Source organism: Tamandua tetradactyla, chromosome 20 (genome assembly GCF_023851605.1).
Source record: "Tamandua tetradactyla isolate mTamTet1 chromosome 20, mTamTet1.pri, whole genome shotgun sequence".
Lineage (NCBI taxonomy): Eukaryota > Metazoa > Chordata > Mammalia > Pilosa > Myrmecophagidae > Tamandua > Tamandua tetradactyla.
This window is the reverse complement of record NC_135346.1, coordinates 1,033,093-1,050,362: the sequence shown is the minus strand read 5'-3', so window position 1 is coordinate 1,050,362 and position 17,270 is coordinate 1,033,093. Positions and strand designations below refer to the sequence as shown.

Genomic DNA, 17,270 nt, shown 5'->3' with positions numbered 1-17,270 from the left:
GCGGGCACTGGCAGGCGTCCAGGCCACCGCAGAAGGCAGTGCATCTGGCTGGACAGGCCCGCCCTGGCCGCAGGGGGCAGCCCTCCAGCACCCCTCCTGGAGAACCCGTGGCGAACAGAAAGGGGAGGGGAGGAGCCGCGATGAAGAAATGAACTAGGGCCTCGTTCCCGCCCAGACTGGCCGCCACACTACCCTGCGCCAGTGTCGCGGAGAGGGAGGGACGGGGGGCACTAAGAGGAGGGAGGACTCGCAGCCTGCGTGACCGTGCGCCCCACGGGGAGTCCCGCAGTCTGAGTCGGCTCCGTGACGGGGTTGGACCTCCACGGCCCTCCCCTGGGCTGCGGGTCCCGCCCCCTTCCCCCCGCACACGCCCCCCGAGATGCGCGTCCCGCCCTTCCCCCACTCCAGGCTGTGCGTCCTGCGTCCTCCCCTCCCCCTGCTGAGCTCCCCCCCCACCCCGCACGGCCCTACCCCGGGCCCCACTCACCAGACGATGCCCTGCGCTCCGGAGCCGATGGGCTTCAGCTGCTGGTAGCGCCTCAGGACCGTGAACGTCGAGTCGGCCACCTGCACGCTGTGGAAGTAACCGTCGCGGTCGCCGTCACTCATGGTGCAGTGACCCCAGGCCCCACCGAGCGGGACAGCGGCTCCTGGAAGACAGCAGAGGGAACACGACGCCTGCCGACGGCAGCTTAGGCGAGAAGGTGGCCCGAGTTCACAGCCCCACGCGGCACATTGCCGCCACGAAGGGCCAAGGCACGTCGGGTGCGAGGCCGCGGACAGGGGCTCTGGGCGCGCGGGAGCTCCAGCTGCGGCCGGGGCGCGAGAGCCGCAACCCAGGAGGAAAGGCGCCTGCGCCTGGGCGCTGCTGGCGCTGCGCGGACCGGCCGCCGGGCAACACGTGTGGGTTTCGGGGACTGCTGGGGTCTGCACACGCCCCCACTCCCCGCAGGCAGCACGCGTGGGCTTCGGGGTCTCCTGCAGGAACTTGAACCCCTCCACAGGGAAGCAGGCGGTGCGGGTCCCCATCTCCTGTGAACGTCCCTCATGCACTGAAGCCCGCGTGCGGGGGGACATTAGGTTGTGTAGGTGATAACAGAAACAAATTTAAAATCCATGGAAATGCACTGACACCCGAGTGCAGCCAGGACTGCAGTTAACAGCAGTTATTAAAGTGTCTCATCAACGCACCTAAGTAAGAGGTCAATAACAGCGTGTGCACGGGACCTGGGGATTTATGCAAGACTCTCCTGTAAACCCGCAACTTCTCCAATAAAAATATATATATATGAAAAAAAGTCAGCAAACCATCTATTTTCATCTTTTTTTATTAAAAAGACAAGAGTACAGTTTGGAGGTTTCTCAGGAAGCTAAGTATAGAATTGCCATATGACCCCGCAATGCCATTGCTAGGTATCTACTCAGAGGACATGAGGGCAAGGACACAAACGGACATTTGCACACCAATGTTTACAGCAGCATTATTTGCAATTACCAAGAGATGGAAACAGCCAAAATGACCATCAACAGATGGGTGGCTAAACAAACTGTGGTATATACATACGATGGAATATTATGCAGCTGTAAGACAGAATAAAGTTATGAAGTATGTAACAACATGGATGGACCTTGAGGACATTATGCTGAGTGTGATTAGCCAGAAACAAAAGGACAAATACTGTATGGTCTCACTGATATGAACCAACATTAATGAATGACCTTGGAGAATTTCAGTTAAGAACAGAGACCATCAGGAGATAGAAATAGGGTAGATATTAGGTAATTGCAGTTGAAGGAATACAGATTGTGCAACAGAACTGATTGTAAAAATGCAGAAATGGACAACACAATACTACCTAACTGTAATACAATAATGTTAGTACACTGAATGAAGCTGAATGTGAGAATGATAGAGGGAGGAGGGCTGGGGGCACAAATGAAACCAGAAGGAAAGATAGACAATAAAAACTGAGATGGTATAATCTAGGAATGCCTCGAGTGTACAACGATAGTGACTAAATGTCCAAATTAAAAAATGTTTTTGCATGACGAAGGACAAAGGGATGTCAATATTGCAGGGTGATGAAAACAGATGGTCATTCATATTTTAAAACTTCAACTTCTGTGTGAGACTAAAGCGAGAAATGTTTATTTGGTACAAAATCTATATTTTGACTAGCACATTTCCTAATATAACTTATGTGGACAGTTTAATTGAACACCATAAGTACATGGAACCTTGAATAACTACAGGAGATTTTGTAGGTTTGTCCAGAGTGATGCCCCGATAAATCCCAGGGTGATGTGAACAGTGAATTAAAAAGTATTTACAAAGTTCCGTTGGAAGAATGGCGAGAAAGGGGGAAAATTCAACTTCCCCATGCAGAGAATTCCTGATACTCTCACAAGCAGTGTGGACAACCAAAGCCATAGGCTGAGCCCCCAGTCTTGGGGTTCGTTCATCTGAAACTTCACCCCATCAAGGATAGGTCAAGCCTACTTAAAATTAGGCCTAAGAGTCACCTCCAAGAGAACCTCTTTTGTTGCTCAGATGTGGCCTCTCTCTCTCCAGCCAACACAACAAGCAAACTCACCACCCTCCCCCTCGACGTGGGATCGGAAATTCTAGAATGAACTGGAATTCAGCATCAAGGGACTGAGGAAAATCTTCTGACCAAAAGGGGGAAGAGAGAAATGAGACAAAGTATCAATGGCTGAGAGATTCCAAACAGAGTTGAGAGGTTATCCTGGAGGTTATTCTTACGCATTATATAGATATCCCTTTTTAGTTAAGGTATATTGGAGAGGCTGGAGGGAAGTGCCTGAAAATGTAGAGCTGTGTTCCAGTAGCCATGTTTCTTGAAGATGATTGCATAATGATTGTGTTAGTTAGATTCAGTTGTCAACTTGGCCAGGTGAGCATACCTAGTCTTGTTGCTGTGGACATGAGCCAATGGTAGGTGAACCTCATCTGTTGCCAATTACATCTGCAGTCGGCTAGGAGGCGTGTCTGCTGCAATGAGTGATGTTTGACTTAACTGGCTGGTGCTTAAATGAGAGAGCACGATGTAGCATAGCCTAAGCATTCCCCATCTCAGCACTTGCAGCTCAGCCCAGGCCTTTGGAGATGCAGAAAGAAGTCACCCCGGGGAAAGTTGTTGGAACCCAGGGGCCTGGAGAGAAGACCAGCAGAGACCATCTTGTGCCTTCCACGTAAGAAAGAACCTCAGTGGAAAGTTAGCTGCCTTTCCTCTGAAGAACCAACAAAATAAATCCCCTTTTATTAAAAGCCAATCCGTCTCTGGTGTGTTGCATTCCAGCAGCTAGCACACTAGAACAATGATACAGCTTTCACAATGTGACTGTGTGATTGTGAAAACCTTGGGTCTGATGCTCCTTTTATCTACAGTATGGACAGATGAGTAAAAAACAGGGTTATGAAATAAACAAATAATACGGGGAACAAAGGTTAAAATAAAATGAGTAGATTAAAATACTAGCGGTCAATGAAAGGGAGGGGTAAGGGGTATAGGAAAAAACAGGGGAAACAAAGGCTAAAATATATTAGGTTGATGGAAATATGAGCAGTCAATGAGAGGGCGGGGTCAGGGATATGGTATGTATGTTTTTATCTTTTTTTGAATTGATGTAAACGTTCTAAGAAATGATCATTGTGATGAATATACAACTATGTGATGATATTGTGAGTTATTGATTATATACCAAGAATGGAATTGTCATATGGTAAGAATGTTCGTGTTTGTTTATTGTTATGTTTTTTTTTAAATAAAAAGACAAGAGTATCCATGGCTGAGAGAGTTCTAACAGAGTTCAGGGGCTACTCTGGAGGCTGCTCTCACACTAGCTTCACCTACATATTGCTATTTACCATGGTTTGCCAAACCCCAACCAACACCATTCCTGCCAACCCTGAAGAACACCAGGGCTCTGTCTGAGACCCTAAAAGGTTCATGTACTAAGTTTACTTTCCAGAAACCTACAACCTCCAGATGGGTCCCTGGACCAGGTAAGTCCTGAAACCCAGAGGGCCCAGCCTCTCCAGACACCAGCTGGTTCCATCCCCACCCATATTATTGGTAGCCCTTATCAACATGAAAAAGCTAGAATTTCCAACACCCCTTTCCAACATAGGAAAAGTTCTCCCTAAAAATTGAGAAAAGGATCAAAGGAGGAGGAGTTATAACAGAACGTAGGATTTAACAAATCAATATGACTGCTGAAAAATATATTGATATTTTAGTCTCCAATGTCTTGGAGCAGCTAGAAGAAAAAACCTGAAATTGTGGAACTGTGACCTATACCAAACTCTGAAATCTGTTCTACAGCTAATTGTAGAAATCTGTTTTACAACTAATTAATTTGAAATTAATTACTTTTGTGTATATGTTATTTTTCGCAATAAAAAAATAAAAATTTTAAAGCCGAGAATAAAATCATATGTGCACATATTCTGTACTGTTTGAAAGCAGAGTTTACCCATTTAAATTGTCCTCTACAGCCCCATCTGACCGCTGCCATTTTGCTCTGCCATCTGACCTCCTATCTGCAAAGGCGGTCCTGCACGGGGCACTCCGTCCGCGGTGCCCAGAATGCCCACTAAACAAGGATAAGAGCCTGACCCATGAGCTAAGGTCCAGTCGATAGCTTCTCCAACTGACAATGGCCTCTCTTCCAGCTAAGCCCTGGGCGCACGTAGCTGTGAGCGGGGGCCCTGCTGGGAGCTCGGACGCGGCCCCACGGAGCAGCCCAGCGCGGCCAGGCGGCCCCACACCGAGCAGCCCTGCGCTGGGGGCCGGAGGACGCCCTGCCTGTGGGGCCGCGCACCGTCCGGGACCCTGGTGAGCGGACACACAGCTCGGCGCCCCGATCCCGCGGCGACGCTGCCCCAGGAACCTCCCTTCTTCCGATGCGCCCGAGCCTGGTTTCCAAGGGCCCGAGGATCCATGTGTGGGGGCACCTTTGCACCGGGGGTGCCGAGTGGGCGGGCGAGTGGAAAGCCAGAGAGGGGTGCACAGCCCCACGCTTCCCGGAAGGCCCACCAACAACTGGAACGCAGCAACTACGGACCGCAGGCGAGGCCTGACCTCCGCCTGACCTCCCCCTGCCCTGCGCAGAGGGGAGCCCCGGGCCCAGGGGCAGCCCCCCACGCCGAGGGGCAGCCTGTCGCCCAGTATCTCCCGGAGCCGGGTCTGCTTCTGCAACCGGGATGCAGACATGCCCTCCTGTCCACTTTCCCCCCTGCTGCTGGCCGCGGAGCAGGAGCTACACACCGGGAGATGGGAGCCACACACTGGGCACAGTGGCACTGCCGCCAGCCCGTTCCAGGGCTCGCTGGGGTCTCAGGGCCCACCCGCCGCCCCCGCCAGCAGCTCCCAGGCTCTCTGCGCGGACCCTGTATTCCGACTAGCACAACATCAGGGTGGCTTTGCATTTTGGGGAGTACTTGCAATCGTAATAGGTTCTAGAACTGTTAAGGTCATTTCATCTCAAGACTCAAATTGATTTTAAAATTAAAATAAGTTGCCCTTCTTAGACAAGAAAAAAGAAATCACCCATGTGTGGTATTTTAGGTAAATGACAGAACCTGAAATCCATCAAACAACTTATTAACAAAAGAGAGAGCCTAACAAAGCCACATTCTCCACCAGAGCAAGAGAACCTGAAAGCAGCCAGAGAAAGCACGTCATTTAGCTATTAACAAATCCAACTCCTTTGAGATTATATTTCAACAAAATGGAATATCATCTGGGATGTAGAAAATGGGTTTATGAAAAGGGAAATATGCCATCCTTCACGTAATCAGATTTCCCAGAAAACTGAAACCTGCCGTGCTGGTCTGAAATGGTTACGTATCCCAGAAATGCCATGTTTTCTTTCTACTCCAGTCTTGTGGGGCAAGCCACGTCTTTTAATCCTGATTCAAAATTGTGGGTGTGGCCTGTTGTTCAGATGGAGATGTGACTCCACCATTCACGGGGGGTCTTAATCCACTTACTGGGGTCCTTTAAGGGGAAGCCATTTTGGAAAAAGCTTCCGAGCTGACACAGGCAGAGACGTGTGTCACAGAGAGCAGACGCCTAGACACGGACGTCTGGAGATACAGAGCCCAGCAGATGTCACCATGTGCCTTCCCATGAGATGCTGACGAGCCAGAACCCAGAGCTGTGTCCTGAGGAGCTGAGTGAGGCCCACAGACGCTTAGAGAGGAAGCCACTGGCACCAGAAGCTGGAAGCAATGGAACCGGGAACAAGGACCAGCAGATGCCACCACGTGCCTTCCCACGTGACAGACATCGGCCTTCCCTGAGTCAGGGTGTCTTTCTCTGGATGCCTTAGTTTGGACATTTTTATGGCCTTAGAACTGTGAACTTGTAACTTAGAAAATGTCCTTTATAAAAGCCGACTCATTTCTGGTATACCGCACTGTGGCAGCATTTACCAAGCCTGAACACCTGCTCTCACTGCCTCCATCTTGCACTCCAGAAGGAACTGGGTCCTCCCTTTGAGCCTACTGCAGAGGTCATCAGTCCAGGGTGGCCTCTTCTGGCAGGCTGCGGCCCTCACGGCACCGCACTAGGATGTACACCTCAGGTCTGCCTCCGTCCCCAGCCTCAGCAGCAAGGTCCTCCCGTGCCCACCTTTGTTTCCTCAGAATACAACCCCGCCCCTCTCGGGCAGTACTTCTCTGTAGATGTAGGCAAAAGCCTGAGGCCCATCAAGTGATCCCTGGAGAGCCCGCTCTGCTCCTCAGCTCTTCAGACCTGAGTGCTGGGAGAAGTCGCCTGGAGGACAGAGCCTGAGGCTCAGGGCCCCCTCTGCCCTGCACCAGGCTGACTTAATGAATGCTTGTGCATTAAATGCTTGAATCTAAACCCACTTCTGAAAACCACCTGCAGGATACCGGAGTAAAGACCACCCACTCTATAAATAAACACTGCACTGGAGGAACTTTCTTACCTATTTGGGGCTAAAGTAGGAAATGCTATTTTTTTTAAAATTTTAATTCTCTATCTCTAGTATTTTAAATATCAGCAATTCATATTCTGTAAACATAAAATTTGCTGTTTATTTTTTATAAGTAAAAAAAAACAACCAAAAAATCCTCAAAGCTCTTAGCTACACATTCATGTGGTTATAAAGTTTTAACCTGGGGAAGAGCAGTGGGAGCGTCCAGCCCCCGGCCTGTGGGGATGTCAGTTATATGTCCTGAGTTCTTCCAAGGAGCATTTCTTGAAGGTCTACTACATGGAAAAGCACCAGGCCAGGCAGGCAATGACCGAGACAGTTCCTTCCCTCAAAATGCGGCAGCAATGCCCCAGTGGTTGCTCTCACACTAGCTTCAGCTAGATATTGCTAAGTACCCCCGTTTGCCAAACCCCAACCAACGCCACTCCTGCTGACCCTAAAGGACACCCAGGGCTCTGTCTGAGACCCTACAAAGGTTCCGTGCACTAGGGGAACTTTCCAGAAAACTACAGCCTCCAGATGGGTCCCTGGACCAGGTAAGTCCTGAAACCCAGAGAGCCCAGCCTCTCCAGACATCAGCTGGTTCCATCCCCCTCCCCGTATTGTCAACAGCCCCTTCCAACAAGAAAAGGTGGAATGGGCAGAGCCCAAATACCCCAAAAGAGTGGGAGAAAAGATCAAAGGTGATGGTGGAGTTACACAGAGAAGTTAGGGTTTACCAAATGAGTGTGAGTGCTGAGTCATTACTGTGATGGTAGGTTCTGGTGTCGGTGCCCAGTTGTCTGGTCAGGCAAGCCCTGACCAGACCATTGCTGCAAGGACATTTTATGGCTGGCTGATAATCCAGGAAGCTGGAGTATTAAATCGTCAGTCAGCTGATTGCATCTGTGGCTGATCACATCTGCGATCAATTAAAGCATGCCTCCCACCAACAAGATAATCCAATCATCTGAAGGATTTTAAGGAAGAAGAGAGACTCTTGCCCTGCTTCTTCAGCAGTGAGCCTCTCCTGTGGAGTCACCCAGACCCTTCGTCAGAGCCCCCAGCTTCACAGCCTGCCCTGCGGGTTTTGGACTCTTCCATTCCCAGGGTTGCATGAGACCCCTTTATAACTCTCGTATTTACAGATCTCTCCTGTTGGTTCTGTTCCTCTAGAGAAACCTGACTGACACAATTGATGTTTCTTTTAGTCTCAGTGTCTTGGAGCAGCTAGAAGGAAAAACATCAAACCGTGGAACTGTAACCCACACCAAACTCTGAAATCTGTCCTATAACAACTATAATGCACTTTAAAATTTATTGCTTTTTCATATATATGTTATATTTCACAATAAAAAATGTAAAAAAAAAAGCAAACAAAAACCCACTAGCAGCGAGCAACACAGAACACAACATAGAACACAGACCTGAGAGCAAGGGCCCAGCACAGGCCATGTGGGGGCAAGTGTGTGGAGAGGTGGGCAGGAAGGAGGACTTCCTGGAGGAGGCGAGATCTGACCTGGAGCTGATGTGGAGTACTGGCCAAGAGGTAAGGATGCAGGTACTTTCCTACATGTTGGTGAGAACTACAAATTGGTCAAACGTGTTTTCAGAAGGAAAACAGGTAATACTGAATTGTAATTTTAAACTCACATGAATCCTAACCTGGCCACTATATTTCTATAAATGTATCTGAGAAATATATGTGCACAAATATTAAAAATCTTTATGCAAGGATGGTTGTGACGGTTTTTGTAGCAGGCAAACAAAAAAAACAGACATAATTTAAAATGTATAATGTGGCTGACTACAAAAGTTATGACATAAAAACCACAACACAGTCATTAAAAAGAACACAGGGTTTTTGGATAACAAAAGATGTCCAAGGCACATAAAAGAAAAGAGTGCACACGGTGAGTTCCAAGATATATGAACACACACAGTATGCTGGCAAGTACAGATTATCAGTGCGACGAGACTCACACTTCTGCCAACACAACCTTCTGTTCTGTGCACACATTTCTCATTAAGAAGCAGGTAAAGAAACACTGTGATGTGAGCCTTCCCACCTGCGTGGAGGGCCTGGGGGCAGGTGAGAGGAGCCAAGCGCATGGACCAGCCTCTGAGCTGTCCACTTACAGAATCTTGCAATGGTGTGTGAGGGGCACACTGCCATGCCACCCCGCAAATGGGGAAACTGAGGCTCGGTGACTGAGCCCAAATCCCCAGGGGTCAAGACAGGCATCATGGACAGGACTCCCGAGCACCATGGGACTGAGAATGGCCAAAAGGGGCAAGAGAGAAATGAGAAAAAACAAAGTCCCAGTGGCCGAGAGATCTCACAGAGTGGAGAGGCTGTCCCAGAGGCTACTCTCCCTCGCTTCACCAGCCAAGGCCACGTCTGCCGGGCCCAGGCAGCAGGTGTCCCTGGGCTCTGAGGCTCTATAAAGGTTTTCTTGGTAAGTTTATTTCCTCAGGAACGCCAGGCCTCCAGCTGGCTCCTGGGCCAGGTGAGCCTGAACCCAGAGGTCCGAGTCCCTCCAGGAGCAGCTCCTTCCTCCACCAGAAGCTCACCGCCCCTTTCCAGCACGAACACGTTGGAGTGGGCACGGCCAGGCGTCCCTGGAGACTGGGGGAGGTCAGACGAGAGGGAGGAGGTGGATCCGAGAAGGGAGGAGTTAACAATGACTGTGACACGGACTCGTATAGATATTCTTTTAGTTTCCAGTGTGTTAGAATAGCAGAAGGAAATGCCCGAAGTTGCTGAACTGTGACCCAGCAGCTCCAGTCTTGGATAATGATTGTGTAACTATACTGTAAAAAAAGGAAAAAGCCGGTTGCCCGTTTGTGGATTACTTCTGGGTGTTCTTTTCCACCGATCATACATCTATCTCTGACAATACTAGTGTCTCAGTTAACCTACCTCTACTGTCCTAAAATTGAGCAGACTGCAAGACTGGTGGTCCATAAGAGGGAGGGGTACGGGGTATTGGATGATTGGAGTTTTTTTCCATTTCTTTTCCTGGAGTGAATGCAAACGTTCTAAAAACGATCAGGTGATGAACACAGAACCATGTGATGATATTGTGAGCCGATGGCTGTACACTTTGGATGGGCTGTATGTGCATGAAAATATCTCAATAAAAATACATAAAACTTTTTTAGATGCCTCCAGTAAACAAAAACCAGGCCAGAGAAGCACAGATGGGCCTCCACAGTTTCCACCTTGCTGGCTTCAGCCCCGAGCATCTCGACATGCAAAAGCCAACCCCCGGCTGCTATGATTAAAGTGGGGTCCTCCCAACCGCACTCTTTGCCGTGGCGTCGTGACACTACTCCACTGTCCCCTTCGCCCTCGCTAAAACAGCGCAGCATCTTCCCAAGGCATCAGACCGTGGGTGCCTAGGGCTGTGCTGAGCTTGGTCTCTAAGGGACAGTGTGCTGGGCTGCAGAGGGACAGCTGCTGCTTGGCTGCCTAGTTCCCGCGGCGGGGTCTGCAGGCCCAAGGCCTCCCTGCTGACCCTCCGGCCGCTGGGCACCCGCTGTCGCCTGTTTCCTCCCGCCCGGCCCAACCGCGCAGTCCAGTGCCCAGGCTGCCCCTGCTAAGGCTGCACACAGGCCACTGCAGAAAGGACCCTGTGTCCCCGCAGAAATGGCAAACAGCCATGTGCTCCTACGATGGACAGCGAAACCAACCCTGCTAGTCCAGATGTGGGGCACTGGCCTGCCATCAAGACGATGGATGATGGGCACACCCAACGACCCAGAGGGCTGTGCATGGGGGAGGGCCGTGCAGGGGTCAGGGATGGTGGGGGAGGGGCTGGCCAGGGATTAGGGTTGGGGAGGGGCTTGTCAGGGGTGAGGATGGGGGGGCGTGCAGGGGTGAGGATGGGGGGCATGCAAGGGTCAGGATTGGGGGGACATGCAGGGGTCAGGATGGGGGGGCATGCAGGGGTCAGGATGGGGGGCATGCAGGGGTCAGGATGGGGGGCATGCAGGGGTCAGGATGGGGGGGGCTGAGATGGTTGGCAGGTCTCTGGTGGTGGCCACAAGGGTTTCCACATGACACAATGGCCCAGAGCTGCACACTCGCTGGGCCCAAGCCAATTTCCGGGTTTTGACACTGGGTTATGGTCCTTAACAATACAGCTGTGGGAAACTGGGCAAGGGGTACCAGGGCCCTCTCTGAACTCGTTCTGCAAGGTCTCGTGGCTCTGTAATTATTTCAGCATACGAGGTTAAAGGAAAAGAGCGCGATCTGTGGGGGATGAGCAGCGACCCTCTAAGTTCTCTCAGTGGTGACCAGTGGCGCAGGGAAGAGAACAGGACACTTTAAGGTGCGGGGGCCCCGGCCGCCGGCCCCTCCAGTCTGCCACCCGCAGTCCCGTGGACGGCGGCTCACCCTGGGGCCACTCCACGGTCCCAAAACGACCTCCCGCACCCTCGGTCCTCCTGGTCCACCCCCGTCCTCCTTCAAGCCTGAGCCACGTACCTGCTCTACCCACAAGTTTTCCTCCAGCGCCACCTTCACCCTGCCGGGACAGGCCCTCTGCTCAGCCACGCGGCCTGTGCTCACCTGACGGCAGAACCTGTGTCTCACTCATTTCTCAACTCCCCACGAACTGCCTGGTGGGAGCCCAGGACACACGAATCAGTCAGTCTAGCCAGGGCCCGCCACCCACGGTGATCTGCACTGCCCCGGACAACCATGGGCAAGGGAGGAGACGCGCGGGCTGGCCCTGGGCAACTGTCCCTGCCAGTGCCCCCAGGACGCCGCCAGCCCCCTACGCCACCTCCACGGCTTGTCCTCTGAAGACGTGAACGAGGCTGGCCCATGCAAACCCTGACTGCACGACCAGCGCTGTGCGAGCATCTCAGCGGAAGCCACACGGACCGAAGGACTTCTTCAGACTCACTTTTCATCCTGGGGGGTCCGAAGAGCCTTAGGCAGTGCTAGGGGCATCAGCCGTGGCATGTCACAGCACACTGCGAGCCAGGGCCACCGGCCAGCGCGTGGGCTGCGCACACCCACAGAGCTGGTGGGCTTACGACCTGGATGCACGCTGATGGCTAGACGTGCAAAAAGCAAACTCACAGCAGCAGCAGTTCAGGTACACAGTAATTAAACGGTCGAACAGACTGACTTAAATCACAGCGGGTCTGCAGAAACAGATGCTTTTCTTAGGAATCCAAGTTGTTTTAAAAGCAATTATTCCTTCTCAAAATTAGCACCATTAGGGAAAGGTGAGGGTGAAAAATATGCTTTTAAACCAAATCCCCATTTTTCCTAACTTGGCCTACAGAAAAACCAACTCTTGGCATACTACCAAACGATGGTTTCCACAACATTTGTGCTCGTAATAGTCAAACAATTCACTTATAGAAATACTTAAAATTTTGACTTCCTAACAGGTGAGAAGCTGTTTAACACATAGGGAACTACTATTTATGCCTCGTTTTAACGAAAGAACCAATCTCATTTTTAATCCATAGCTCCTTAGAACCTATTTTTTTTACGATTCCTGAGATATCCAGATATACAGTCTCTGCTTAAGAAAGACACTAGAATAAAATTAAGTGGCTGGAACAAAAAAAGGGAAGGGAATATTTTAGAGAAAAAACACTAGTGAAATGAAATAAAACCAGATTCTTGAGCCCCATATTCAGCTGCCTAATAAACATCCCTAGCCATAAGCAACGTCTGCATTAAGACAGTCACTATTTTATACCTACTCATTTACACCCCAACCTCTTCCAAAGAGGACCTAAGGCATCTACTAAAAGTTTTTTAACTGGCCATTAAAAGGCCAGTATGAAATGCCAGGAAATCCACAGTTCTTTTAAAAAATGAGTTCCTGTTGGGCAAGAGATATGCAGACTTGCCTTCGAATCCTATGCCCTCCTAAAGAACCAACGGGCTGAGCAGCGCACGCGCCCCGCGGTGACAGGCAGCGTGCGTGCGTCTGGCGGCAGGAGCCCAGCACCAGGCAAGGGGGCACCAGACCCATGCACCCTGAACCTGACTGAGCCTCGTCCAAACAAAATTACTAACTTTCAGGAGATACGGAAAAGCACTTTAAATTACACTGCAGAGATGAAATCAGGAAAAATCCCAAATGTGGAAACACTATAGAACGACAAAGCTCTCTGACAAACTGCAAGAAATAAACTACAAAGAAAACAACAACAAAAAAGAATAGAGAAGGAACCTACAGATTAAAAGAAGTTGAAAGACATCAAACAATCAAAATGTGGATGACCTTAGCTGAATCAAATGAACACACTGTGAAATAAATGATAAAAACACGGGACAACTGGAAATTCGAATACTGGTTATCTGATTATTTAAGGAATTATGGCTCTTTCAAGTTAGAAAGATTCCTCACCTCTTAGAGACAACAAACCAAATTGATGAGGGGGAGGGCATAAGGCCACAGGTATAAGGTATGAAATTAAGGAAGGTGAGAGAGGAAAGACGACTGGGCGTGAGCTGATAACCGCACAAGCTGGGTACTCTTCTAGCTATTGTCATATAAGTTTAAAAATCTCCATAAGACACAGTTAAAATAAAAGCCTGACAGACAAACTATCACAGTTTACAGAAGGCCAAGTACCAACTTAGTTATTCTTCAGGAAAATTACATGTAACTGGAACCTTAGAAAAGGTAGTTTCTTCTTTTTTAAAAAACAGTAAAAAAAAAAAGTAGTTTCTCTTTTACTCTATGCATCATGAAAACGGGAACGTATCTACTCTATTAACTGCTCTGTCTGGAACTTTTCTTCATCCAGAAAATCATGACAATTTTACTTTAATGAGACAAACATGAAATTCAAGTGTACTCGGCATAACATTTTGGGGACCCCATAAATTATTTAAAGTCATGGCACTCTGAAAACTCAATTCTCAGGAATGCCAAAGCTTTCCAGAGAATACTGTGCCAAACGGGATTCTTTTTAACCTCTCAGGATCCTTTTGCAGGGAGAACAAAAGGTTTAAAGGAGGAAAGGGTCATTTACAACAAATTCAATTAAAAGCCAGAAGACAATACTCAGAGCTAAGGGACTGTGGGAAGGCCACTGGGTCTGCCCGGAGACCTGGATTCAGATTTCACCAGCAGCTGCCTGGTGGGAAGCCACCGTGTCAAGGCAGCAGGGACAACCCTCTCCCCGGGGAGTGTGGACGTCCTGGCTGCTCCCCCCAGAGCTGCAGGGACAGCAGGAAATACCCCGGCCCAGCTCCCCGGGCCTCAGGCGGCTTTCCAGCTTCTCCCCAGCAGCAGGTCCCCAGACTGAAATTCCTGCCGACAAGCTGCATGGGGTTTATGTTTAGCTTGGCTAACATAAACATAAGCATTAAAAAAAAGAGTATAATTACTTATTGTCGGTATATAAAAACAAGGAGACTGAACTTAAAAATCTAGAGCGCCTCTGCTGCCTGGCAGAAGTCACCGCTCCCACCCGCCTCCTCTCCCATCCAGACCCGACTCCATCACCACCTGTCACTCCTGCCTGTCTCTACAGCACGGCCCCTCCACTGCGGCAGTTACCCGCTGTTCCGGAACTGTCTGCCTGGCTCCTTCTGGGGTTCTCAGGCTCTCTGGGGGAAGGGACCCTGCCACCATCTCCTTTGTGTCCCCTGCACCGGCACAAAGCCTGACCTAGATAACACGGAACTCACAAGTGCCTCCTGCATGTAGCAAAATAAGCTCAAGCTAAGACACAAATATGTAGCTTTTCCATCCATAGCTTGCTCCAATAGTTGCCAAATAAAGAGGTCAAGGCCATGAAAATGTTTCACAAAATGAGAACAGGCTTCCATCTGCTTCCAGGTTCCACTAGCTAGCCCGAAATTACTAAAGGACAGGTGAACCAGAGGCACCGCCAGGTCTCTCTTTAGATCATTCATTCATTCACTCAACTGATATCACTGCTACTCACTGGATGCTTTCTCAGCACTGAGAAGACAGCAGTGAACAAATCACAGAACTACCTGTTTTCACAGCGCCTACATCCTAGTAGGCAAACAGAAAATAGGCAGCAAATAAATGGAATGGTTTCAAACCAGAGTAAACTAAGAAGAGAATTAAAGCAAGGAGACAGAATGACTAAGGGAAGACAGAGGGTGGTCAAAGAAGGCTATTCATGCTGGCCAGAGGCAGGAATGCTGAGGGGCCAGCTCTGCAAAGACCCCAAGCCAACTCCAACCCTGGGAAACAGCAAGTGTAAAGGCCCCGGGAAAGGCACGTGAGGGGCTGTGGGTGGGGGGAGTGGCAGGACAGCTGGGCAGGGAACACTCAGGAGTGGCCTGGCTTTGAGTGTGCAATGACAACGCACTGGAGGAGTGGGGGCGATGGGGGGGTCTCCTGCCACACACTGCAGCAGGAGGCTGTATCCCTCCCACTGGTGCACAAGCATGCGGGGCTACCGCTCCAGGCGCCCGCACACAGCCGCACACCTGACCACAGCCCTGCCCAGGCCAGTGGGTGTTCCCTTACTTTCTCCAGAAGAACATCCAGGAGCTGCGAGGGCCCCGCCTCGGCCAAGGTCGCGGTGACGAGACCCGGGCTCCCGCACGTCCCGGCGCGGCTGCGCGGCTGCGGGCCCCACGGTCCCGAAGGCGGGCACCTGCGGACCTCACCCCAGCCTCATCCCCGGCGCGTCCCGGCCCTGGAGCGGGCCCCAGCCCCGGGTGCTGACCGCCGCGGGGGAAGGGCGTCCGCCGCAGCCGCGAGGCCAGGGCGGCGCCGGCCCGCGCAGCACCGCAGCCCCCGCCCGCAGCTCCCCGCAGCTCCCCCGGCAGCCCCACGACCCCCAAGTCCCCGGCCCTCCAACACCCTCGCAGCCCCCGGCCCGCAGCGCCCCCCGCAGCCCTCCGCCTGAGACCCCGGCCCGTGCCCCTGGCCGCAACCCTCCGCCCTCCGCCCGCAGCCCCCGGGCCGCAGCCCCCGCCAGGCCTACCCGCCCGCCCCGCAGGCTCACCTCGCTCCCGCCGCCGCGCCGGACGGACAGGGCTGGCGGGCGGCTCGGAGGCCCCACGCTGCTGCTCGCCCCCCGCAGCCCGCCCGGGCCCGGCCGCCGCAGTGGGTGTGAGGGCGCCCGGCGCGTAGCCCCTTCCGGTCCCGCTCCTCCTCCCCCCGCGCCGCCGCCGCCGCGGCGCCGGGCCCGACTGACCCGCCAGCCGCCCAATCAGCGCGCGGAGAGCCTGGCCCAATAGACTCGGCCCGGCCAATCGCGCCGCGGGGCGGGCCGCGGGGGCGGACCAGGCCAGCGGGAGGGGCCTGGGGCGCGGCCCGCAGCCTGAGGTCCGGGTGCCGGCGCCCGAGGTCTGTGCGGCGCCTGCCGAGACCCGCGCGCCCGGAGCCTGAGGTCTTGGTGCGGACGCCTGCGGGTTCTGCAGAGCCCGGATGGGGCCGAGAGGGTGGACCGACAGGCTGACCGGACCGAGAGCCGGGCGGGTGGCGGCGGGGACAGGGCAGGAGCTGCCCAGGATCGCGAGCGAGGAGCGGAGAGAGGCGCGGGGACGTGGGTCGCTGCGCGGCCTCCGGGAGCGGGTTTGCCGCGGGCGTGGCTACAAGCCATGGCGGGGCGGTGGAAAGCAAGAGGAGGCGAGGAGGTGGGACGCAGACGTCGACGCTCCCCCGGGGCCGGGGAGGGACGCGAGAGAGGCGGGGCCGGGGCTCTGGATGCTGGGGGTAAGGAGGTCCGAAGGGGCAGCCTCTGTGTCAGAGGAGCAAAGGGGCAGATTTATACCGAGGGAGGGGGCGCGGGGGGGGGGGGGCCGCGGGAGGCCGGGTTCTGTCTGCTCGGAGCTCTCTGGAGGCGTCTCCCACAGCCCCGCCGTCCCGCTGGGGACTGGCAGGCCTGAGTTTTCTTCCCGCGGTGGGTGCATCTCGGGCGGCGGGAGCACCTCGGGCGGTGGGGTCTGCCATCGCGCCTGGCTGAGCGACCTGTCCGGGAGGAGCTTGGGCAAATTTAGAGAAAGCTCAGCGGTCAGGGCATACCGGGAGGAGGCGGGCTGACTTTGGGGGCAGGCAAGTAGGAAATGGTGGTCGGTAAATGGGAAAGCAGCAGTCATAGGACGCCGGTGCGTGGACTGGAGAGCTGGGAGCAGGGCCCTCTGGGGAAGTCAGGGGCTGGGGACCCCGGGCGGGGTGAGGCTGATGGCACCGGGGTCTCAGGCCTCGGGGAAGGGGTGGGATGGAGGAGCTAAGGGAGCCTCGGGCCCCTGACCTTGGCCGGCAAAGGGGTGACCGGCTCATTCCTGCTAGAGCGAGGCTGACAGGAGAGACAGGTCCAGGCGGCCT

At 52.8% G+C, this 17,270-nt stretch overlaps 1 protein-coding gene across 6 annotated transcripts in view; it reads right to left on the bottom strand.

The window, feature by feature from the left end:
* The window catches only part of MAPK9 (mitogen-activated protein kinase 9), a 61,141-nt gene extending 45,049 nt beyond the window's left edge, over positions 1-16,092 (bottom strand). For 2 of the 6 annotated variants that reach the window (XM_077138199.1, XM_077138200.1), the window contains exons 1-2: positions 15,946-16,082; positions 488-650 (exon numbers count right to left, since the gene is read on the bottom strand). In XM_077138199.1, coding sequence (XP_076994314.1) covers positions 488-609 — 122 coding nt within the window. In that variant the 5' untranslated portion in view covers positions 610-650; positions 15,946-16,082. Of the gene's footprint in view, positions 1-487; positions 651-14,513; positions 14,999-15,945 lie in introns of those variants that run through there. The other 4 variants (XM_077138201.1, XM_077138197.1, XM_077138202.1 and 1 more) reach the window with 4 other exon arrangements.
* Between the last annotated feature and the right edge of the window lie 1,178 nt (positions 16,093-17,270).